Source organism: Phyllostomus hastatus, unplaced genomic scaffold (assembly GCF_019186645.2).
Source record: "Phyllostomus hastatus isolate PE091 unplaced genomic scaffold, TTU_PhHast_1.1 phas_contig_152, whole genome shotgun sequence".
In the NCBI taxonomy this organism is placed as follows: domain Eukaryota; kingdom Metazoa; phylum Chordata; class Mammalia; order Chiroptera; family Phyllostomidae; genus Phyllostomus; species Phyllostomus hastatus.
Window position 1 is genome coordinate 2,512,555 of NW_025333622.1, and position 26,663 is coordinate 2,539,217.

The 26,663-nt window shown below is 33.3% G+C and overlaps 1 protein-coding gene across 1 annotated transcript in view; it reads left to right on the forward strand.

The window, feature by feature from the left end:
- LRRIQ1 (leucine rich repeats and IQ motif containing 1) overlaps window positions 1-26,663 on the forward strand; it is a 192,638-nt gene that overhangs the window by 114,651 nt on the left and 51,324 nt on the right. The window contains exons 18-22 of the mRNA XM_045830587.1: window positions 4,210-4,299; window positions 4,953-5,074; window positions 5,596-5,691; window positions 5,954-6,036; window positions 13,936-14,037. Of these exons, the coding sequence (XP_045686543.1) occupies window positions 4,210-4,299; window positions 4,953-5,074; window positions 5,596-5,691; window positions 5,954-6,036; window positions 13,936-14,037 (493 nt within the window). The remainder of the gene's footprint in view (window positions 1-4,209; window positions 4,300-4,952; window positions 5,075-5,595; window positions 5,692-5,953; window positions 6,037-13,935; window positions 14,038-26,663) is intronic.

Below are 26,663 nucleotides of genomic sequence, written 5' to 3' on the forward strand. Positions count from 1 at the left end.
GTTGGGCTTCTTTTTTTTGTGGTAATGGGCTGAAGAGACAGGAGTTTTTCCTTGGCTACTGGAGAGACTGAGTGTTGTACATTTTCCGCATTGACCAGTCCCAAGAAACTACTTGGTAAACAAACAGGCCTCAGAATGTAGGCTCCGGAATTTTGTTCAGATTTATCAACCAGCCTATCTGAATGCCAATATGTGTGACAATACTTACCATAATCAGGACCATTGAAACTAAGGGTTTTTAAAATTGAGATATAATTTACATACAGCCAACAGGATATCATCTACACTGGGAAAGCTTCGAACATCAGTAAGTAGATGTGCTTACGCTAAATCAATTGGATTGACCTAAAGGACCCCACTCAAGAGATAACTTTAGCTCCTTCCTCTAATGGGAGCCATATCCAAACCCCATCATTTGAATCCATGTGTCCCACATCCTGGGAGTCTGGGTAATGCTAAGTTAGTGCCTTGTAAGATAGGGTGAAACATTATCTCCTCTTCCCAGGCTGTTGGCTATACAAAGATCCTTAAAAAGATAGTCTGGGTGGAGAAAGCTGTCATAAAACATGCAGAAAGGTGGGAGCTATTTTTCTTGGTCCTTGAGTCACAACGTATCACCCTCTTAAAAGAATTATTTTAGTAGTTTTAATGAGCCTAGATCTCAATCTCCTGTGTAGGGAATTTTAGTCATTTTTTTCATGAAATATATATAACAGTATAATAGATATCTAAAATAGAAGGTGGCTAGGTCTGATGTGGCACAGTGATGTATGTTGGCACTTTCATTTTCTACCTTATAAGTTGTTAAGTAACTTTTAGTTGATATTTTTATTATTGACTTAATTTAACAGAGTTTTTCTCTTTTACACATGCTTTTTATTTTTTTAAGATTTTATTTATTTATTTTTAGAGAGAGAAGGGAGGGAGAAAGAGAGAGAGAGAGAAACATCAATGTGTGGTTGCTGGGGGTCGTGGCCTGCAACTCAGGCATGTGCCCTGACTGGGAATCAAACCTGCGATGCTTTGGTTCGCAGCCCGCACTCAATCCACTGAGCTATGCCAGCCTGGGCTACACACACATGCTTTTTAGAAACCAAAATATAAAGAACCAATAAAGTTATGAGTTCCTAAACTGACCCAGAGAAGATGAGAAAAACTAATATATCATTAATACAAAAAAAATAAAAAAGCAACCGCTGTCAAATTTGGATTTGCTTTTTTTGTCTCAGACCAAAGTCAAGTTCAGTAAGTGTGCAGGAATAATGTTTGAGAAGGAGGCAACATGCATGAAGTCAGGCAACGTTCAGCTCTGGAGCCCATGTTTGACCCCTATCTCAAATTACCTTTACAGAGTTTTGTATGTTATAGTGCATTGAGGGAAAATAAACAAACAAAACCTAAATTTATAGGCAAAGGAAAAAGCAAAAAGAAAGTGACGTATTTAGTTTAGTGAAAAGAAGTATTTAGTTTAGTAGAATATGTAATAGTAATAATCTCAAACCATATGAGTAACTATGCTTTTCCAATGATGATGAAGGAGAGGGTTTAGAAAGTGAGATTTAGGATTCAGAATGAGCTATGTTTCCAAACTGTAAGGATTTGAGATACTAGAAAAGTTATCAAAAAGTATCAAAATAATTTTGGGGGGTTAGCAAGAGTCAACTTGGGCAGAAGAAGGGGGAAGTGTAGGGGCAGGTAGGGGGACCTGAAGATTGTGGGATAATCAAGTAGGTCATGGCTTTTAGAATTTCTAGGCCCTGTTCAACTCCAGTGGACCTACCAATCCAAACAAGTCTGATCCTAGTATGGTGTGTCAAATAAAAGGATTACACTGGATGGCATGAACATTTTTGCATGTTAATATACAAATAAACATTGAGTTACTTGCAGTTCCTCTTTCTGATAGCTTTATATTCTAGTCTCTCAAAGTTGGGTTATAAAATATTGATTTTTTCTGTGATGAAAGCCAAATATATGTATCAGATGCTTAATTGTGAACATACAGTTGCAAATTTATTTAAATTCAAGTTCATTCTTAATATATATTTGGTAATCGTGTTCTAGTAGCCAGAAATATTTCCAGATCCTCACTTGTAAGTTAAAAAATATCTGAACAGAAGGCATTCTTAAGCAATAACTGGCATTTGTATAAATAGCCAGTGGTAAGCATGATATATTAATATACATTTTTAAAACAGTACTATATTTATAATATTGGCCAGTTCCTCCTGACATTTTCAGATTTTTTTTCCCTGAACATAGTAGTTACTGCCAAATATACTTTATATTAATAAGTTTGAACTCATATAAATCATTAGTCTTGGTAACGTTATTTGGTTATGATTATATAATTACTTAAAGTTTCTTTAGCATTTTGTATTAATGCTTTATGCTTCTAGAAAATTTTATTGAATATATAAGCTTTGATTTCTGGATCCTAAAAGAGGAAAAGGAAAACCATGAAGGACCTGGAAGGACACCAATCCTTTAATTCCCCTGGAAATCACTTAGCTGGTAGAGCAGGGGCTTACAACAATAGAGCATGTGCAACAGCAAAGGCTCTTTGCACCTCTGTGATCAGAAGCAACAATCAGCAATTAGGGCATAGATCCCCAGTATGTGGAGGACAGAGTCCTCATTGTCTGCCCTGACTCCTACAAGCCGGGCACAGGCTGCTCCACAAACACTTGAACAGCTGCCTGCCTAGAGGTTGGGGAGTGGAAGATAGATAGCTGCTACTGTGGTAAAAGCTGAAATTGACCAAAATTAACCTCAATTTGCCATCCAAATCTTCCCCTGGAAGTTACAAGCCGTCAGTAGACTCCAGAGTTTCAGAATAGTTGCATCAGACAGGTTCTGCCACTGCAGTTGTCTAGGTTGGGAAACAGGTTCCTGGTGCTTCCTGCTCTACCGTCTTAATCATAGCTGATATGCTTTAGCCCTGCTCTCTCCTGAGATAGATCTGGATTTTTCTTTATTTGTCATTCAAAAGAAAGAATTAAAAGATCTGAGCTCTGAAACCTGTCTGTACTTTGCATCAAGTAGCATTGCTAAGCCAGAAATAACTGGAATATAAGTGTGATATATAATCTGTGCCTAGAAGGAACTGGACAATGCACCTGTCTAACAACTAAGTAGGGGTGTCTTATTTTCATAGACATACAAATAATATGAATTTGATTGTTTTCTAAGACTAAATGTTATGCAATTAAAAGTCTGTCATTGTACTGCTAGCCTGTAGTCATGGTGTCTTAGTCTTCCCTTCTCAATGATCAAGAACCATTGTAATTGTATAAATGGAAAATTGCATTTAAGTCTTTACAGAATATAGTCATTCTAGTTTTTAAATCATAAATATGTTTGATCATTTTAAAATCTTTTCAGAAACAAATTTATTGGTATTTTGATCATCCTTTTTCATACAGATTTAAAAAAATACATTCTAGAGCCATGGAAGTTTATTTTATATCATATTAGATCATCCAAGCAAATAAAATGTAGGTAATTATATCTTAAATTATACAAACTAACATAACTAGTAGATTCCCATTATGGAAAGATAAAGTAAATTTGTAAATAACATAAATAAAGATGTTCTAAGATAAAAAGTAAAGGGATATGAAATGGGATTGTTGCAAAATTTAAATATATATTTTCCATTCAAACACTTAAATTAGAGAATATATCAGGAACCATGTTGCTTATATTGCCATAAAATTATTTTGCTACCAACTCAGAAAATTTGTGAAGTTTTGTAAAAATATTTGGTAAATATATTTTATAGCATTTATAGAAAAACTAATACTAATGTGATAAAATACTATACATTTTCAATAGTGAGGTTTAATGGAAGATAATATAATTTACATTATAAAGACCTAACAGATTATTTCCCTTAGTTACATCTAGAGTTGTCTTGTAGTTATCAAACATTTGAATACTCTGAAAAATCTATACCTCTTATTTTTTGACCACTGAATGCTAGAGTTCTCACTTTATTCCACTGGGGATAAATAATTCTTATCCTGTTTTTTAAAATGATTGCATTAAATAGATATATAACATCTCACAGTAGTAAGTAGCAAATTTTCCAATAAATAAAAATTCTGCTACACTTTTTTAACTTTAGTAGCATGCAAGACAACTTAAAGACTCTTTGTAAAAGTTATGCAAACTAAATTATGTACATTCATGTTATTATTTGTGCAGGCTGCCTTAGAGAAAGAATGGCTAGCTTTCGATTCCGCCTGTTTCCCTTCACAAACACAGTTTCTCGCAGACCAGCGGCACTGGCCAAAGGTAACATGTCATGGAAACTTCTTAGTACTCCATCTGTGTTCATTTTTTAAGGTTGTGCTATTTTGCAGTGATTAATAATACAATTTATTGACTCGAAAAACACAATTACTTTTAGAAGCCTCTGACTTCCTCCCCATCCCCAGATGCAATTATTCATGTAGCTTTTCTTTCATTTGCTCCTAATTTTTTTCTTTATTTTGGATTTCTTTCAACACTTTATTTCACAGTAGCAAAAAAAATGATACAGTTCAGCTGCATATTTGGCAGTAGACTAAAAATCACTAGTTGAAAGCACTTTAAAAATATAAAAATATGCATTAAGAGGGCAACAGCTGAAGATTCTCAGTCAGAGGTCAATGGACTGCAATATCTGTTATTTATTTGATAATCTTTGAAGTTTTTGTTTCCTGAGATTTTTTAAGATCTCTGCAATTAATCATTTTGTATATGCAAGCTATACCAAAAAGCATATTCTTCATCACTACAACAAAGGATATTTATATCTGTATTCTATAAATTTAATTTTATTATAATTTCAACTTTTATATGTTTCCCTTAGGAGACTACTGGCCCTATGCATGTAAAGTAATGCAATATAAATGCTAGAATTTTTCAATTTATTTCATATTTATGTACATTTTTTTCCTGATAAGTTCTCTGGAACCTTAAACTATGATGATACTTCATCTAATTTACCAAGTCATCCAGCTCAAGCATGGCTATATAATGAGAAAGAAAATTTGTTTTCATCAGAACACACGCAGTTTAATGACAGGTAAGTTGAATTACTCTTTTAGAGGATTAACCCATGAATGACGTATTTATGAAAGTACGAAAGTAGGAAAATAATGAAAATAGGAGCAACTTTACTTGTTTAGAGGATGGAAGAACATTTAAGGTCAAAATATAACTATTTTGTGGACTTTTCAGTGTAACAAAAATACATAAGGTAGATTCATTCAATCAACTACAAATCTTAACTGTCAGTAAAATAATGTAATTAATTGTTGTAAACAACTAGACTCTTAAATTCTGTTATATAAATTGAGATAAGGATTAGAATAAAAATTCCAGTGCCGCATTTCTTTCGACAAAAGTATTGAAATATGCTTCAAGTAATTGAAATGTAAACATTTTAAATTAATGGCAGACATTTATTGCTTTTCAAGATAAAGCTTTTCTGTAACATAAATGGATTTTATTTTCAAGTTTGCGACAACATAAATAGCTTGTAGTTTTTAAAAGTGCTGATATACTTGTCTTGATTCAGTTGTGTGGGGTTTTTTCCATTGCTAGATCAGAAAATAGAACTTTATCCTGGACATCTGAATCGAAGACCGGCAGAAAGAGTTTGCTAAAATCTGTAAAAGAGGAAAGAATTTCAGAAGAATGGTATGTGGCCTATGTTATACTGAAATATTAGACTTTTAAAATGAAAGACTTTTAAATGTCCAAAGCAGATATTTTTTAAAATCTCAAGAATACCTCTATTAGTTTTTAAGAAACTATGTATCTGTAAATTATAGATTCTAAAATAGAAATCCAAATTTGTTTTAATATAATATAATTCAGATATGTATGTTTATATGTACATGCATTTATAAGTATAGTCTGGATATTTGTGTTGCCTTCATTACATTTCATGTTTTAATAGGGGCTTTAAGGATATATCTACTGCTCAGCAAATGTTGAAGAGAGCACAGAAAATGAAATCAAAGAAATTAAGGAAGAAATTAGGTGGGTAATCAAAGCTCTTTGAACAATGGCTATGTATTTGATACAGAAGATAAGTTCTTTTAAAATATTTTTAATAAATTGTATTTAATAAGAATTGAAATGAAATGCATAGATATGAGTATTTCTAAGGTCATAATTCTAAAAATTAAACAAGAAAATTAAAGAAAAACGTTATTACATTAAATGATTTGTTATACTCTTAAATGTTATTTTCACTTTTCTCTCTTTCTTACTAATTTTGCTATTGCTTCTTCTATCTATTGTACACTGAAAATTACTCTAAGCTGATTCATTTTGGCAAAAGTTGATTTTAAAGAGCATTTGTTTCATATGCTTATTCCTTTCTGTGTTTTTAAATTGCGTGTTTAGTCAATAAACTATATACACTCATCAGTTTGACAAATATCAGCCATAAACACCTCCCAATTTGACACTTCAGAATTGGAGCACAATGGCATATATCTTTCATGGTTGTGCAGGGCTTGGGAAGTGTTCAAAGGCATCTTCTCTCCCACTTGCCAAGATATTCTTTAAATCATTTACTGTTCTTTGGGTGACTTTAATCATGTTAGTATAATTACTTAACATGTGGAGTAGTTTGTAGGTATCAAGATAAGAAATAGCAGGTTATTATAATTTTATATCTATAACTAAAGCCATTTAAAATTACTTGCATATTGCATATAACTTTGCATTTACTCATAACTTTATATTTACTCAGGAACTCATAGAAGGCATGTAAAGAAACATTCAAAAGTTAATTTTATCTTTATTACTTTTTCTATTTATTATTTTTGATTATCAATTCAATAGCAGAATTCTAGGAAATGTATGTAATAGGTACTTAATTTTAAAAAACAAATGCAAATAGCCAAATAAGGTTATTTTCCAAGGACTAACTGATATTGTTGTCATAGAACTTACTAGCCATTGATAAAGTACTTACGATTCACTTTTATATTCACAAATGTTCAACTTTCCTTTTTTGTGTTATTTTAGTGATACCTTAATTGTATCTCTTATCTTTTTGAGTTAACTAATATTTTTTATTGTGTACTAAAAGTTTGTCAGGTTTAAAATATTGAAATTTTAAGCATTTTTAAAGAAAATGTAAATATATGTTTCATTTGTCAACTTGCTTTGTGCCTATTTTGCAAAATCCTATGAAAGTTTATCAGAACTCTGTGAATTGAGCATTAGGAGGTGGTTACCCAGGGAAATAGCAACCCAAACCCTTAACAATAGTGAGATTCACAGTCCTGGGGAAGTTGAATCCAGTGCAGTTAGTCAGGGTGTTTGATACACTTTTTTTATTGTTTTGATGTGTATTTCTACTCAGCAATTTTATCAAAACATTATTTACATAGCTGTTTTGATCATAATAAAAGTTTCTGAAACTGCTGGGAATCAGAAGTGGCTTAAGAATGGATTCAGCCAATGTTCATCATATTATTATTTTTAAAATATTTACAGTGTTTATATAGTCTCTGACAGTGAAGCTAAGGCAAACTTCCTTCTGTTAGAATCAGTCCCTGGAAATATATTATATATGAGTCTTTAGTCTTTCTTACTAATTCTTACAACTGAGTGACTGTGTTTTATGTTGAGTACATTTTGAATAAATAAGCATAGTCAATAATATGTTTGACCAAAAGTTCAAATAAGGAATATATGATCATATATAAAAATCTTTGCTTTAACTGCCAAAAATTAGACATAAATATTATCAGGCAAAAATTAAACATCTTTATCTGTCACAAGGGGGCATGGTAGGGTAATAAACAACAAAAAAAAGTACAACTAGACATCCAAGGTAGCAACTACATCTTAAATTTAACATTTTGACAGTGGTCATTAAGCATGACCTGTTAGGTAAAAATCCTAAATGGTAATTGTATAATTTTCATTGGCTCTCTACTCTGATTCCATAACCATAAACCCAATTGCCTTTCATTATTGTGTGAGGCTGTGCATCTCTCTGTTAAACTTTTGTTTTGCTTTTGTTTTATCAAAATACTATTAGATTGATGAAATAAAAGGTACTTCAAAAATTGAATTATTAAGTGTAAAACCTAATGATACCTTAAGTCTCCTCACTCTGCTTTTCACTTCCCTTTCACAGCACAGACAGAGTAGAAATAGTGACAGTAAGATTAAAGATGAAAACCAGGAAAAAGCATATCAGTGGAAGCTTCTCCAGTTATGGTGCTTTAATATTCTACTAGGTTGATGAGGTAACACTTATGTCACCTGTGAGCAAATTATTAAGCAACTCAGGTTTTCTTCTTAAAGAATAAATCATTTTCTAGTACTTTTCTAGTTTTAAATTTAGTCAGTCTGGGATATGCTATTAACCTATTTGAATCTGCGTAAAATAATGGCCATTGTTTAAAATTTCACTCACTAATACATTAAAATAATATTTTCAATATGTAAATTCTGCTGGAACTGAAAAATTAACTAATATTTTTCAAATATATCGGACCCCTGGCCAACTTGAAATTTTCCAGACACCAGAGGGCACCCTTCTCCATGAAACTGCTGGAGACTAACCAGTTTCTTGGCAAAGGGGAAGGTGGCAGATGGGGGGTTCAGAGAATAAAAACTTTTAATGAAATGTAACCAGTTACATTCTAAATATAACAAAGCCATAATCCTCAAGGAGACGAAGCATAAATGCATGGAGTATGGAGGCTTTAATTAGCATTTCTGCCATGAAAAATCTTAGAGCAAGTTACTCTGTAGCAAGCACTTTTTTGGTATCTTGTACATGTGTTTATGAGCCAAGAGATATATGAGGTAACAATATTTGATTTATGATAAGAGTGAAAATAGGGCAAAAGGCATGGGGTCAGTTATTTAAAGAAAGTTGCAGGTAGAGGAATAATACAGCTGAGAACGCTGATAAATGAAGCAGCGAGGAGCTGAGGAAGCATGCAGTGTGGGCAGCCATCAGGGGAGACTCAGTACTGATGACTTCTGTGGGGATAAATGAGATCATTTGCTTTATGCAGAACAAGCAGGAGGAAGAGGAGCAGGGGCATGGGCAGAGGCAGAGAAATTGATTGGAAACCACAGGAGCAAATCTAAAATTGTAAGAAGCCACCATGACTTGTTTACTCAAGTTTGGGTTTGGGTTCTGACTGTTGTTATTCCTAGTGAGTTGTTGATATTTCCCTCATGATGGACATAGCACAAACCAATTATGGCTAGTCTTGTTTTTGTGAGGTTTTTATTTGTATGTCTTTTTGTTTTTAGTGTTGCTTCATACACAGAAGTAACTTCAGAATGTGGTGATCTGCATTGGAAATGAGCAGATACCCAGGAAACTTAGAGTTTAGCACTGCAATCATATGTGCAAGGTGAAAGTTGCTGGTTTATTGAAAACATGCAGGTCAATAACCTAAAAGTAGTGAGTATAATTGGTAGCAAGACTGAGATGAGCCAGGTGGGGAAAGAGAGTGAGTAACTTGTTTTGACATGGAGTGTTCCTCGGAGAGGGTGAGTTCTGAGCATAGGAATTTTGGTGAGCAGATGGTAAGAAGCTTAAGGGCTAAGAATATAAGGCTGAAGACATAAATGGTTTTCAACATTTATCATATTCATGCATTTTGAATTTCATAATTAGATAAGAGAAAGAGCAGGCTGAAGCAAACGAGGTTACTTTAGTTACAAATGTACAGCCATGACTAGGAATAAGTATCACTTGGTTCCTAGCACAGTGTTAAGTATATGTTAAGCATTCAGTATTCACCGATTTTATTTCAATGAACAAAATAACTTGAGACTGTGTTGATAACAGTTATAGCCAACAATTAAGCCAGATAGGAAATGACAGGCTAACATTTGAATATAAATTAATCTGTTTATGGACTGCAGCAAAGAGATTGGGTTGCAAAATGATAGGGCAATGAAGGACTGTTAAGGGGGAAGGATCAAAGGGGAATAGTATTGACAGAACTGTGGTAAAATGAAGTTTATTGATGATTTATTTTGTTTAGTTCAGTGATTTCCAAAAGGAATTTACAAGAATTTTGATCAAATGTTACTTTCTTGTACTCTCAACCAACCAATAATAGAACTCATTTAAACAGTGAGGTCCTCGAGACCAAGACTCTGCTTGCTGCCCACTGAATTCTGGGGACCTAGTAGTACCATGCCGGAAATATGGTGGATGGTCAGTAAGTAATTGATAGCCAAATCAGAAAGAGATAAGTCACTAAATACATTTGACTGTGTGTATGCATATGATTGTGTGTGTATAGTATAGTCATGTTAGTGCATGTTTATATCTGGGAAGGCAAATTTAAATTAGTAAATAATATTCTTTATAAGATGATGAAATGTAGCTACTCATTCATAACACATTATGTCTTCAGCCCTAATATAAAACCTATTTTATAAAATTGTTGTTCTTGGCACATACAGAAAATAGATAATACCCAGATTTTTCTGTGCGAAGTTAGTGAGAATTAGATAAACTAGTGAACTAAGATTAGGAATATAGAAACTAAACAGAGATTCCACAGGGGAGGAAATAATTTCTAATGTCTAAATAAAATTATGTTGTTTAAATGAGATAATGACTATAAAGTGTCAAGTACAGAGCCACACACATAATACAGACTCAGTTTACTTAGGTGTTTCTTTAAATTTTATAAAGATGTATCAAAACTTACTTCCCCAATCCTGGGCAAGTCATACTGCGAGATACAAAGACAAAAAAAGCAGGACAGATGTGCTATTGATGATCTCAGAGAGGTCAATTTAAATGTCCAAGCCTGACTTTACAAGGCAAGAAAAAGATGTCATAAGCTGTGCTCTTTACCGCATCCTTATGTCCAAGCTTTCTTACTCAATTATCTAGTTATTGAGGGTAAGAAAAATGTTTTGTTAACAGTGGTATTTCCAGGGACTATCAAAACCAAGTAATTTCTTTCCCCATCCAGAATTACTGTGTTTCTTGCTTATCATAATCCTTTGAAATTGGAATTAATTTAAGTTTTAAATAAACTTAAGATGGTTTAATTAGAATGCTTTTAAAAGGATATTGAAAATGTAGCACTCTTTTTATATACTCTTGATAAATAAAATTATTTTATTGAGTAAATGGAACTAGACAACTTGAAATATTTTATATGTATTGGCTTATTTACTCTTTTTAAAAATATATTTTATTTATTTACTTATTTTTAGAGAGAGAAGAAGGGAAGGGGAAAGAGAGGGAGAGAAACAATAATGTGTAATTGCCTCTCGCGCACCCCCTACTGGGGACCTGGCCTGCAACCCAGGCATGTGCTCTGACTGGGAATCGAACTGGCGACGCTTTGGATCACAGGCCAGCACTCAATCCACTGAGCCATACCAGCCAGGGGAGCTTATTTAATCTTGATAATGGTATGAGGAAAGCACTATTGTGGTCCATGTTTTACATATTAAGAAATCAAGTCACAAAGATTGTTATTTGCCCAAGGGAGTGCCAGAGTACTTATAAAAGATCAGTAGGTTTTATCCCATGAGCTATGTTGAATAAAGAAAAATCAATGATGGACCTATCAATCTATTTTCAAAATATCCCACAGTATTCTGTGAAGGGTTCATAATTTTTAAGAGCATAATAAATTGGAAATATTATTATTTATGTTGTGATTATATGTTTGCTAGTTGCCATTAGTTGAGCAGCTATGCTTGATGCTTTACACACATTATCACGTTAAATCTCACAATAATACTATAAAGGCAATATTTTCTTTCCTTCTTTCTTTTATTGTTCAGTTAAAGTTGTTCCCATTTTCCCCCCATTACCCTCCCTGCCCTGCCCACCCCACCTCCCACGTTCAATCCTCCTCCACCCCCAGGTTGTCTTTGTCCATGGGTTCTTTATACATATTCTTTGACTTGACCCTTCCCCTTCTTTTCCTCATTATTCCACTCTCCTGCTCCTCTGGTCACTGTAAGCTTGTTCTTTATTTCCATATCTCTGATTCTATTTTGCTTACTTATTTGTTTTGTTGATTAGGTTCCATTTATAGGTGAAATCGTGTGGTGTTTCTCTTTTAGCACCTGAGTTATTTCACTTAGCATAATGCTCTCCAGTTCCATCCATGCTGTTGGGAAGGGTAGCAGCTCCTTCTTTCTTTCTGCTGCATGGTATTCCATTGTGTAAATGTACCAGAGTTTTTGATCCATTCATTTACTGATGGTCACTTAGGCTGTTTCCAGCAATATGTTCTTCTAGTGGACAGAGGAGGAGGCAAGAATGAGAGCAATTTATTTAGAGTCATATAACAAGTATAACTTGGAGCTTGAATCTAACCTAGGTCTATCAAATTGAAATGTCTTTTCTCAGAAAATAGATAATACAAAAATAAAGATAAGAAAGTCAGGAGAATGGGAGGAAAGACTAGCAGGTTATAATAAAGTATCATCATTACAGTATGTAAGCCCATGGTAACCTGTCTTTCCTGAATGACTAATGCTCCTTTTGACATGTCAATATTTTTTTTGGTAGTTAAGTATGATACTATATAATAGTTATTTTATTACATATGCATACATATATACATATAAGAATTTTTATTGTTCCTGCTAATAGTTCATATTGAATACATATAGAAGCACCCAACTCTTATAATACTTTAGGTCATATGTAACTATGAGAAGTACCGAAATATTGGCCAATATTTTTCTAATATTAAGAAATAGTCTTTGTGAAACATGAAAGTCATGCTTAGTAAGGATAAGTTCTTACTAGTGGACTAATGGAAATCTTCAGAGTGCTCAGAGTGCATTATTCTCCTGCTTGAGAATAACTCTGAAGATACTATTCTGCCTTTCTAACTTGCAGTCTAAAAAAAACATGCTACCTTAGCATTTAATTAAAATATGTTAGGGTTTATGATATTTAAAATCTTAATTTTTTCATTTAGGACATTTAATTATATTGCACTAAATATTAATAAAAAGTTCTTAAAATCTATTTTTGTAAGAAGATGTGAGACACTAGAAAAATGTACATTGACCTAAATTGTGCTTTAATGGTAGCCTACAATTTATTTGTTTTTAAGATATAATTAATACACAATATTTTATTACCTTCCAGTATAAAATTAGGTTAACCTACTTTAATGCCTAATTTTCCACTCTTTATTCTACTCCTTAATATTTATATTTTTCTTTTCTAACAGTTCAGCAATAAGCAAAAACTTTTTGTCTTAATTCAATTGACCATGTTCTGTACAACCATTCATTAACAATTAAAAATAGGCTGCTCATTTATAATCATCCTATTTATTTTGTACAAATATATTTAGAATTGTCTTGGCTATAAAATATATATAGGATATATACATCTTTATTATGGAAAATACTCAATATAATAAATTAGGGCAAAGAAACTATCAATTTATCTGTAAAATTAATGAAAGATCATTTTCTGTCTGTTCCTCACCCCAGTAGTTGTCTTGCTTCTACCTCAGATATTCCAACTTCTCAGAGTTTAGAGGGTATTTCATTTTTCCATAATAACAGCTTTTACCTACTATGCATTTATGGAAATTTTACTTTATTCCAGCAGAAATATGGGGAAGTTAAGAAAGGGGCTAAAATTATAAACAGTGAAGCAACTCCCCAAATAAAAGGATTATACCATAAGTATACTTTTTTTACATTAGTAGTATTTCTGCTTTTCATGTTAAGTAGTGAGTATGTGTTTAATTAGACAGCCAAGAAAATGTGAATGGTTAGTTACCTTTTCACATTATGAATCTTCAAAAGATAATATCAATTTTACAGTTTTCTAGATATATATCATTTTTTAATATTGTCATAATATATGGCTATTTCAGAGAAGAAATGATCCAGAACTGAACTTTTGTCTTATCTTGATATTTTGTCTAGATGCCACTGTGCGCCTAGCATTATTCAAGAGCAATGAAAATAAAGTTTCTGTTGCAAAACCACCAGCGAAGGTACAATCCAGAAGAGATGGTTACTCTGAAGGTATGGTTTAATCACAGATACATAGGAAGGTAAAAAACTATAAAGATGAAAAATGGTATTTAAAACAAATTTTTTAAATAGTAATAAAGTACATATATGAAAAATTATATGTAAAATATAACTAAGCAAAAATCAACGTAAGGTTCTTGGAGCTAAAATACCAATTCCATATAGTGATTAATTAGTGATTAATTAGTGATAATTTTAGTATTTGTATCAATGCTTGCATAAATTAAAATTCCTTGTAGTTTTTGTGAAAGTCTTATAATGCTTTATCATTAGTGTTACTGATTTTATTTAAATTTTACAATGACAGCTAATATTAACCTCTATCAATAGAAGTGATAAAATGTTGAAATGATATTCTATTATATATACTTTACTGCCAATATACACAAATTGAATTAAACAGTCAAAATTAAGCTCTGGAATTTTAAATAATTTACTATATTTCAAGCTTGCCCAACTCACTTTTTAGGTGAAGCATTTTGCATATCTAAGTGGCAGATGATATTTCTGATTTCAGCATTCAGAGGAGTTATGGACTTATATTATTAGACAAATATTAAATGTAATAGAGCAACAGGCATAACTTAAAAACAAGTTTGCCATTGCTTTCTCTTTAATATTAAAATAGTCATAGTTTTACCTATACTTCTGTATGGTAATTCCTAATAGGAAAAAATGAAATCAAATATATTTGAATTGAAATATATTTGAAACTGGACTACTTACAATTTTTTAATTGAACATTTCATTTTTTACTATTGTTCAGTTACAGCTGTCCTGCCTCTTTAAATCTTCTATACATTTTATTTATTAATATTTTTATTATTTATTTTTTAAAAATTTTTATTTTAATTGTTCAAGTACAGTTTTATCTTCTATACATTTTAAATAAATCTTAAAATTTATGCATTATCATAGCATGACTAAGTATATACATTTTGATTTACATTTCTATTCAGTGAGTGTATAGAATTAAAGAAAAATTGATAATTTTATAGCGGTGAAAGACATGGCATTTAGAATTTTCTTCAAAGTTTATCATAATAAATATATACATAGAAAGATAGGTGAAGCAAGTATGGCAAATTATTGAAATTGTTGGAAGAATAAATGATAGTATAAATGATGGAAGTTTGTTTTATCATTTAATTTTTTAAGATTTAAATTTTCCATAGTAACAACATTTAAAAATTTGGTCATCATGAAAAATGTCAAAATATTTACATATTACTATTTTAATGGAAAAATTTACTTATTTCAATATAAAATAAGGTTTCAATTTTAATCAGGGTTCATTTTGTTATCATAATCTTAACTTCATTATTTACTATTTTAAAACAAAGAGTGGGAATTCTGCTAAAATCAATCCCAATTCCACAGATATTTCCTGTTAAATAAGAGTGTTCTTACTTTAAAAAGAAAATGCCTAAGAAAAGGAATAATTCGGGCATTTTTGCCCTTTAACTTAGCACATACTTCAGAATCAGAAAAAGGAAATCTATCCTAACATGTGCCATTGCACTTTCTCTTTTCCTATGAAAGGTGCAGATAAGTAACTAACAAAAATAGTGTGCTTGTGTATATAGTATACTTACTGATTTGTGTTCCTATACAAGGTATGCTAAGAATAGTTCAAATAGTGATAAAGAAGAGTGTAGAACATAAAAGATTTTCACATATGCTCTGTTATATGACACTTTTTTTTCTTTCCGACATAAAGGGTATTTAGCTTTCTTTCCTACCTCAAATATATGTGGCATTTCATTAATTTTACTATTTCACTGAATGGTCTTTATGTATGTACCAGAGTAATAGTTGTTTAAAAAAAATTTTTTTTGAAGGAATGGGCCGGCCAAAAGCAGTTGTATGTGGCAGAACTTTTTTTTCCTAATTAATGTGTTTATTTCTGCCCATTTTTAAAGAGGAGAAAAGTGAGGCAAAGATGATTTGATCTTTGCTGGTAGGTTGAATCCCATGTCATCTTTAACTGCTGCTCACCCACCTCCTAGACTCACAATTTTATTTGCAGCCAAGTCAACTTGCAAGTTAGCAGCTGAGCTAAAGTCATCTCCCAGCAGATGACACATTTTTAAATCAGGTGTATTGAGATAAAGTTAACATTGTAGAAAATGTACCCATTTTGAGTGCAATTCAATGAATTTTGATATATTTATGTTATATCACCATTAGCACGATCTAATTTTAGAAGATTGGAACAGCTTTTTTATTTTCTTAAAAAGTTCAAATAAAAGTAATAGTTGGGCATTGTACCCTCCATAAATGAGGAAGATCAAAATTAAATTTTTCTGGAGGGTTAGGGTTAGGGTTAGGCTATGCTTTATAAAATATCTTTATATTTTGTCATATTCATAAAATGATACATGATTAAGAGCCTGAGAGGACTTTACAGATTCAACAGTGGCTTACTTGATCTATTTATTTATAGTATTTATATTTATTTATAGTATTTATATTTATTTAGTGTTAGGTACCTTTCTTAATTTATCCTTTACTACCATAATCCCTATTTTGGTTTTACTATCTGATTTTGCCTTGGTATTTGATTTGTGATATATCACTTTCATGTTTATTACTTTGAAGATCTCCTACTAGGGTTCCTTTTGGAGGGAGAGATTCAAATGTTCCATTCAGAATCCTTCAGTTGCTCTCACTGGTATAAAAACACACATAACCTAATTGATATAAGTGTATATACTCTTGAGTTAGTCTAACACAGTTTGAATCGTGATTCCACCATTTATTGACTGTCTGATTTTGGAGACATTATGTAACCTCTATTTAGCACTTTTTTTCCACCTGTATAATTGGATGTTAATAATACCTAGTTGTTGAAGATGACATGAGATTTATTTGCTCAATGCCTGCAACCCACCGTATAAACACATAGTAAGTGCTTAAAACTTTTAATCATTGCAAGTCATTTTAAAAATATAGTTTTATCTTTTCCTATGATTTGCAACTAGTGGTGTTTACTGTATTTCTTGCTAAGTACTATGCTGAGTTTTGCTTAACTCTCTGATTCACTCTTCCTAGAAATTCTGAAAATGTATTGTAACTGTCAACATCTTAAAGATGAGGAAGCTGCTTCCAGAGTTTGATAAGTGAATTATTCTAAGTCAGACAGAGAGTAAATAAATGGCAGAGGGAAATGGGGATAACTTCTGTATCAAAACAAAGTTAGCAAAAACCAAACAAAATGCAGAATTGAAGACCAATGTTCTTAGGCAACCCTGAAATGCATATAAATTTAAAATATTTAAGAAAAGAATAAAGACTAATTATTAAAATAGGCAAAACTCTGGGAGAATAATAATTTTGTTCTTTATTTCTCATAGCTTACACTAATATAAATTAAAAAACAGTTTAGTACTGAGATGATAAAAATCTGATCTGTGCCCTATATTAACTGCTATGTAAACTAATATTATTATGATCACCTAACATTATTAAGCACCTGTTAGACTGTAAATAAAGAATATTTTCAACCACCTATTTTAATTTTCAGTTAGATGAAAATGTTTCCACACAGCTCAAAAGTATACACCCTATTTTGGCTTCATTTGTTTCCTCTTTTTTATTTATATATAAATTAAATATCTTTCCTGCCCTAATCTACTGAAATTTTTTAATTTGCTATTCCTAAAGCCAATGTCAAATTCAGACTTCTGGCTTTGGACAAGGACAGAAGCTAGGTAGGCCACCAACAACAAAACACTGAATCTGACCCAAGAATCTTCTCAGAGAGGAAGGTTTAGTCTTAGCCTCTCCATTCCCTGGGACAATTGGTTATTGTATTGTATTGTATTGTATTTATTTTATTATTTTATTTTATTATTTTTTATTGTTGTTCAAGTACAGTTTTCTGCGTTTTTCCCCCACCCCTCCATACCACCCAGCCCTTCCCACCTCCCTCCCCTGTTTCCACCCCACCCCTTGTTACTGTCCATGTGTTCTTTATAATTGTTCCTACTTGGTTTTAAAGCCAAGTTTCCTAAATTTTTGGTCTGGTGCTGTCGTCACTAACATGCTTCCTATTTCTCCTCCTATAAAATGTAAGATTAACACATAATATATGTCCATGTACAACATCGATGTCCAAATATTTCTTACTAAATTTTTGAGTATTGAAGACATTAAAAGACCTTTAGTTTCTATAACTTTACTTCAGAGCATTTCTAATCAAACCATCTTTTGTGGTATTTTTTATAATATGATTACACATTTTTTTCCACCTTTCTCTTTTTCAATACAAGCTTAGAGCACTGAGTCACATTATATAGATTGTTTTAAAATAGGTCTAATATTTTCATCACTGTATAGAATAATTGCTAATAGTCCCAACATGACTATGTATTAGGAGCTGGCAAATAGTAAATGGCACAGTGTTATGCAGACAATCAGAGAATACCTGAAGTCATTCTCTTAAGAAGAAATGCACATAATCATTTATACTGAGCAAGTCTCAATATTAGACAAAGTAGACATAGATATGAACATTTATATACTGTGATCTGTTCACCAGTATCTGTTTCCAAACTTCACTATGCTTTGAATTACTATTTTCCTACAAAATTTTAAGTAATTTTCCATGTATCCCCTTAGTATCTATGGCCCTTAGCATAGTGCATGATGTATAATAAATATTTTGTAATGAATAAATAAAAATGCAAAGGACCCTACCCACAAGTAGCTTCAAATGTAGATGGAGATGCAACATAATTATATGATGTCTTTGAATATACCTGATTCCTTTGACAATTTAGACTCAGTGTCCTATACATTGCAGAAGATCTCTTCACTTGGCTAATTCTCATCATCTCAGGCATTACTCCCTTAGAAATTCTCTTCTGATTCCAGCTTGGAACACACTCACTGTGTTCTCATGATATCATGAATAAACTTTTATCTACCATATAAATTAATGTAATTTGATATAATTCAATAGTTTCTTTTCTCTTCCCTGCTATGTACCATTGTACAAGGAATTTTTCTAAGTGCTTTATCCTTAATAACTAATTAAGTTCTCACAACAACCTTTGGAGATGAGAGAGAAAATGCATTTATTTTTAGAAAAGTGAAAATTTGCCGACACTAAGTAGGAATTAAAGATCAACTAGCAAAATCTTGTACTCTAACTTTTATGATTGTTTTTTTATGTCTCAACTTGACTTAGAGAAAAAAGCCTGAGTAGAGTTAGTAGCAAAAATAAATAAAATGGAAATGTATCTTGAAAGCCTAATTTAGAGATAGTTGAAGATCAAGAGCCACATTTTAACTTCTGTTTTTAAAAATTTAATATGGTAGCCTTTTATATAACAATGTTTCTAAAATATTCACATGGCCTCCCATTGAACTGAGGACAAAAGCCCCACCTCATGGCCCACTGACTGTAAATGTCAAACCCCCTTTCTATTCCTCAAATGTGATAAGCTTTCTCTTAATTTGCAGCATTTGTTCTTCATCTTTCTGCCTAGAAACTCTGCCCTCCACACTTTGCACAATGGGTCCAATTATTGCTTAGTTTGCATTTGCAGTCCCGTGAAAGGGCTTCCCCTTACAATAAACCCTAAAGTAACACTTTCCTCTCTAGCCAGTAACCTTTAATAAATGAATAAGGAAGAAAATAAGGCTATAAGATATGCTTATAATTAAAATGTTCTAAATGTGGTTCAGGCACAATGATACCATTTGTCATTCACATTTTCTATAGGAAAAAATATTAGGGAATATTGTACAGTAAAGCATAAAACTGTAATTTGAAAAATTATTTATCTATGCACAAGAAGGACACAGGAAATGACACTCTAGGTTCAAAGAGTAGGCTACTCAACTCTTCTTCATTCACATCATTTTTAAGTTCTTTTTCCAAATGTTCCCCCAAATTTGGCCATAATAAATTATCTATACTTCATTCTAAAGTGTATATATACATATATATTATATATCTTATATATGTATGATTTGATGTTATATATAAATAAAATTGACATATATACACTTTATATATGCTTCTGTATGTGTGGATATATATATCTGCAGATGTAGACATATACTGTATATATAGTTAAGCTAAAAATGAAAAGGGATTTTAGAGCTGTTAGTTTTTTGAAATAGACCATGAGTACTCTGTGAGATATTATTAGTTTATTATTCATTTAAAAAAATAAAAGAGAACTTCCCCTTCTGATAATAGAACTATGTAACTCAGAACAACCGTCCTGCAGAGAACTACAAATGTTTGAAATTTCACTTTTTAAAATGCAGTTGAATTCATTGAAGAATTAATACATAAGTAAAGAATTGTGAGTCAAGAAGGAATCCAGGAATCTGAGAAGCTGAAGAAAGCTTTTGTAAGGTGAAATGGAACTAGACTCTCTATTAGCCTTTTGCCAGAAATTGTCATAAACCATCTCCAAGAAAAGTAACAAGCTTCAAATTACCTCTATACTTCTTTTCTATACAATATTTGGCACACAATAAAAAATAAATAGGCTTAGAAGGAGATAAGATAGCATAACTGACCACCATAAAAATCAATAGAAAATAGAAATAGAGCTCTGGCTGGTGTGGCTCAGTGGATTGAATGCTGGCCTCTGAACCGAAAGATCACTGGTTTGATTTCAGTCAGGGCACATGCCTGAGTTGCAGGCCAGGTTCCTGGTTAAGGATGTGCAAGAGGCAACCAGTTGATGTGTCTCTCACACATCGATGTTTTTCTCCTTCTCTTTCTCCATCCCTTCCCATCTCTCTAAGAATGAATGAATGAATAAATGAATTAATTAAAAAATAAATAAATAAAATAGAAATAGAGTCAACAAGATTACAGATATTAGGGAATTTAAAGGAATTATATGTTATTAATGTTGGGGATGTGGAAGAGGAAATTAAGATTTCAACAAGATTTTTTTTATTCTTGGTAATCCCTTTTTTAATGTATTTACTTTAAATAATGTTTTATATTTTCATTACAGTTGATACACAATATTATATTAATTTCTGGTGTATAACCCAGTGATCAGACATAATATAACATATTAAGTGATCATCCTGATAAATCCAGTACCCATCTGACTCCATATAAAAGTTATTATAATATTAGTGATGATATTCCCTTTGCTATAATTTATGCTCTTGTGATTATTCTGTGACTTTGTACTTATTAATCTTTTCACCTTTTTCACCAGTTCCCCAACATTCCCCTCTCCCTCATATCTGGCTACCGTCAAAATATTCTCTGTATCTATGAGTCTGTTTCTGTTCCTACTTGTTTGTTTATTTTGATTTTAAATTTCACTTGGTGATAGTTTTGTATTTATTGTTTTATTATTCATACTTTTTATTCTTTTTCTTCATCTAAAGATGATACTAACATTTTATTTTTTTAAATTTTATTTTAATCATTGCTAACATTTTATATAATACTGGTTTGGTGGTGATGAACTCCTTTAGCATTTTCTTGTGTGGGAAGCTCTTTATATATGTACTTCAATTCTAAATGACGGCTTTGCTGAGTAAAGTAATCTTAGTTGTAGATCCTTGCTTTTCATTACTTTGATTATTTCTTACCTATCCCTGATGGCCTGCACAATTTGTTGTGATATCAGCTGACAGTCTTATGGAAGCTCCCTTGTAGGTAACTAACTGCTTTTTTCTTGCTGCTTTTAAAATTCTTTGTCTTTGACCTTTGGCATTTTAATTATGATGTGCCTTGGCATGGGCCTCTTTGGGTTCATCTTGTTTAGGACTCTCTGCACTTCCTGGACTTGTGTGTCTATTTTCTTCACCAGATTAGAGAAGCTTTTTATCATTATTTTTTTACATAGGTTTTCAAGTCCTTGCTCTGTCTCTTCTCCTCCTTGTACTCCCATATGTGAATGCTGGTATGCTTGAAGTTCTCTCAGAAGCACCCTACACTATCCTCATTTTTTAATTCTTTTTTTCTTTTTGCTCTTCTGATTGGGCATTTTCTGCTTTCTTTTATTCCAGATCTCCAATTTGGAGATTTGGAGCTTCTGCTTCATCTACTCCACTGTTGATTCCTTGCTATGTATTCTTAATTTCAGTTAATATTTCTTACTGGCTACTTTTTATGTTTTCTACTTCAGTTTTTATGTTTCCTATCTCTTTGTTGAAATTCTCACCAAATTCATCTCCTCTTCCCATAAGTTCATTGAGCATCCTTATAACCATGTTTTATACTCTGTATCTACTACATTGTTTGTCTCCTTTTTGTTTAGTTCTTTTTCTGGAGTTTTTTTTCCTATTCTTTCACTTGAGATATGTTTCTTTGTCTCCTCATTTTGTCAATGTCCTTATGTTAGTTACTATGTATTAAGTAGAGCTGCTACATTTCCTGAGCTTGGTAGAGTGGCTCTTGGGCCTTCCAAGAGGTTCAGGCCAAATTCATGCCACTTATGTTCTTCCTTGGGCCACCACCAGCATAAGCTGCAAAGCAATCTGCAGATGGCTGCTACTTATGCTGGGGATTGGTGTGACCCAGGAGAGGCTAAGCTGTAGAACAAGGCCAGTTGATGCTGGTGCTAGGCCTGGGGCCACTTAGCAAGAAATACAGGCATGCTAAGACCAGATGCTGCTTGTTTGGTAGTTTTTAGGAAAATCTGAAGCATAAGCCAAGACAGACCATTTGTATGGAAAAGCCACTGGAAACAGCTTGTGGGATGTCAGGGAACCACCAAGGCTCAATGAAAACTTACCCAGGTTGATGGAGACTCATATATGGCACCTGACTGCCAGCTCTGTTAAGGGAGGGCTCAGAAAAGGAACAATGGCCTCTGCTACTCTTCTGTCAGGGAGAAAGCTGCTCATCCAGCTCTTTCTCTTGATACCATACACTTCAGTTCTTCCCTGTATATCCCTGGTGCCTTTTGAGCTACTGCCCTGGTGATGGAGCTCAGAGAGAGTGAGACCAAATAAATCGGTGTGAGGGTGCTTTAAGAGGAACACCAAGGACTTCAGAAGTGTTCTGTTTCACTAAGCCACAATCTCCACTGGTTCTTGCAGCCAGAAGATATGAGGACTTCTCTTCCTGGCACTGGAACCCTGGGCTGGGGGTTCTGGTATGAGTCTAGGGTACTTTGCTATTCAGGGGTAACCTCTGCAGTGAAGATATCCCAATTTTGTCCAATTTTTATCTGCCACACATGGGTGTGGGACATTTGTGTCTCCACCCTTCCTACCAGTCACAATATGGCCTCTTCTTTTATTCTTAGTTATAGGCCATATAAGGATACTTGGGAGAAGGTGCCCTTCTGAAAGCCAAAGACAGAGGCCTCAAGAGAGACTAAACTTGCTAACACCTTGATCTTGGACTTCCGGTCTTCACAAATGTGAGGAAATAAATTTTTGTTGTTTAAGCACCCAGTCTGTTGGATTGTGTTATGACAGCCCAAAGCTAACTATATGAAGATATTGGTGAAATGATATCTTAAAAGTGCTAAAAGAAAAGTCCCACCATGAAAGTGTCTAACAAAACTTTCTTTTTCAAAAATCAAAGCAAGGTACTCTTGCCATTCAGCTCCCCAGCTGCTGCTTCTCTATAGAGCTGTAGAGAAGGAAGAGGAGGACACCTGGATTCCTGAGTTAAAGCTTCATAGAGAAAGCAGGGAAGATAAGTGGTTCCAGAGAAAGAACATGGTACATTTTCTTTTTCTGTGTTATATCTTGCCCCAGGAAGAAACTTCTGTTCCCACCTGCATCATGCGCCCATATACTTGCTACTGATACTATGTATATATCTGGGATAGCAAATAATACGGTCAACGTCTCAAAGAATTATGACAAAACATTATAAAGTTCATCATCATGTAAATTACTCTTCTATCTAAAGAAGGATAAATAAGATAACAAAATAACAATGGATTTGGACTGAGATGACTTAGGTTTGAATCTCATACATAGAGACACTAGCTATATAATTCATGCCTCGATTGACACTAGCTATATAATCTATGCCTTGATTTTTCTCAATTATAATTGGAAACAACAATATTTATTCATCACGACATTTAAAAATAAAATCATAGCCCTGGCTGGCATAGCTCAGTGGATTGAGCGCAGGCTGCAAATCAAAGTGTCGCAGGTTCGATTCCCAGCCAGGGTACATGCCTGGGTTGCAGGCCATAACCCCCAGCAACTGCACATTGATGTTTCTCTCTCTCTATCTCCCTCCCTTCCCTCTCTAAAAACAAATAAATAAAATCTTTAAAAAATAAATAAATAAAATAAAATAAAATCATAATCTCAGTATTTCCAGATAAAGATGATGGATATGAAAATCCTAAAATACTACAACTTAAGTGAAGGTATATTAAGACACTAACAAATATAGGGGTATTAGGAAGAAGCAACAGCAATAGAATATTTAGTGTAGAAAATAAAATACGAGTAATAATGATAAAGCAAAATCTTACACCATCAATGAAATATGAGAGCTATTGGAGTTCCAGACAAGATGGAGGTGTAGGTGGAAACCCTTCGTGTCCTCAGGCAACCAAAACGAGAATAACAACCAATCTAAAGTCAATAAACAACCAGAACTGACAAGAAAATTAAACTTCATGGAACTCCAACAATGAAGAAATTAAAGAAAAAGTCAACCAGAACAACCAAACCAGCAAAAATCTGTGGCAAGGGTGGGGCCAGATGCGAAAACCCACAGTGAAGCTCTGGACCATGGGGGTGGGGCTGGCTGAAGGCAAAATTGAGACTAAGAACTGACTATGGACTATGGCGGAAGTTGCTGAGGTGGGAGAAACTTCCAGTCTCACATGAGAGTCCATTGGAAAGTGCACTAGAGCAGAGCAGGTGAGCTGCATTGCTCCCTCTCTGGCTCTTCCCCAACAGGCATCACTGGAGCACAGCAAGGAGGGTTGCCCTGCCCTGGTGAATACCTAAGGCCCCACCCCCTTACAATTTAGCAGGTGCACCAAGACAAAGAAATATGACTCAAATGAAAGAACAGAGCAAAACTTCAGAAAGAGAATTAGCGATGAGTAGATAGCTGACCTATCTGATGGAGAACTTAAAGCCTTGGTGATCAAAATGCTCACAGAACTGATTGAGCTTGGTAGAAAAACTGAAAAACAAATGAAAGATACCCAAAATGAAATAAAGCAAAATATTCAGGGAACCAATAGTGATAGCAAGGAAACCAGTACTCAAAGCAACAATTTGGAACAAAAGGAAGAAATAAATATCCAACTGGAACAGAATGAAGAACAAGAATTCAAAAATGTGAGGAGAGGCTTAGGATTCTACAGGACAACTTTAAACATTCCAACATCTGAATCATAGGGATGCCAGAAGGAGAAGAGGAAGAGCAAGAAACTGAAAACTTATTTGAACAAATAATGAAGGAAAACTTCCCCAGTCTAGTGAAGGAAATAGACTTTCAGGAAGTCCAGGAAGCCCAGAGAGTGTCAAAGAAGTTAGACCCAAGAATCTATGCACCCCAATGTTCATAGCAGCACAATTTACAATAGCCGAGTGCTGGAAGCAACCTAGGTGCCCATCAGTAAATGAATGGATAAAAAAACTATGGCACATTTACACAATGGAATTCTATGCAGCAGAAAGAAAGAAGGAGCTCCTACCCTTTGCAACAGCCTGGATGGAACTGGAAAGCATTATGCTAAGCAAAATAAGCTAGGCAGTGAAAGACAAATACCATACGATCTCACCTTTAATAGGAACCTAAACAACAAAACAAAAAAAAACAAGCAAAATATAACCAAAGACACTGAAATAGAGAACAGGCTGACAGTGACCAGAGGGAAGAGGGGAGGGAATTTTGGGGAAAGGGGGGAAGGGTTTGCAGGAACAAGTATAAAGGACACATGGACAAAAACAAAGGGGGATGTGGAAATGGGAGGGGGGTTTGGAGGGTTGGGGGGTGGGCTGGGATGGGAGTGAAAGGCAGAAAACTGTACTTGAACAACAATTAAAATAAAAATAATTAAAAATAACTAACTAAATAAATAAATAAAAAGAAGTTCGACTCAAAGAGAAACACACCAAAGCACATCATCATTAAGTTATCCAAGACTAAAGATAGAGAATCCTAAAAGCAGCAAGACAAAAGGAGACAGTTAGCTACAAAGAAGTGCCCATTAAACTATCAGCTGATTTCTCAAAATAAACCTTGCAGGTAAGAAGGGACTGGAAAGAAGTATTTGAAGTCATGAAAAACAAGGACCTACATCCAAGATGACTCTATCCAGCAAAGCTATCATTGAGAATGGAAGGGCAGATAAAGTGCTTCCCCGATAAGGTCAAGTTAAAAGAGTTCATCATCATCAAGCCCTTACTCTAAGAAATGTTAAAAGGGATTTATCTAAGGAAAAGAAGAAGATAAAAAACTATGACCAGTAAAATGACAACAAACTTACAACTATCCACAAATGAACCTAAAAGAAAAGAAAAACAATGAAAACAAAAACTAAGCAAATAACTAAAAAAGGAACAGATTCAGAGAAATGGACAGCACATGGAGGGATTTTAGTGTGGAGGGGGAAGGGAGGAATGGAGGGAAAAGTTACAGGGAAGAAGAAGCATAATTGGTAGACATAAAATAGATC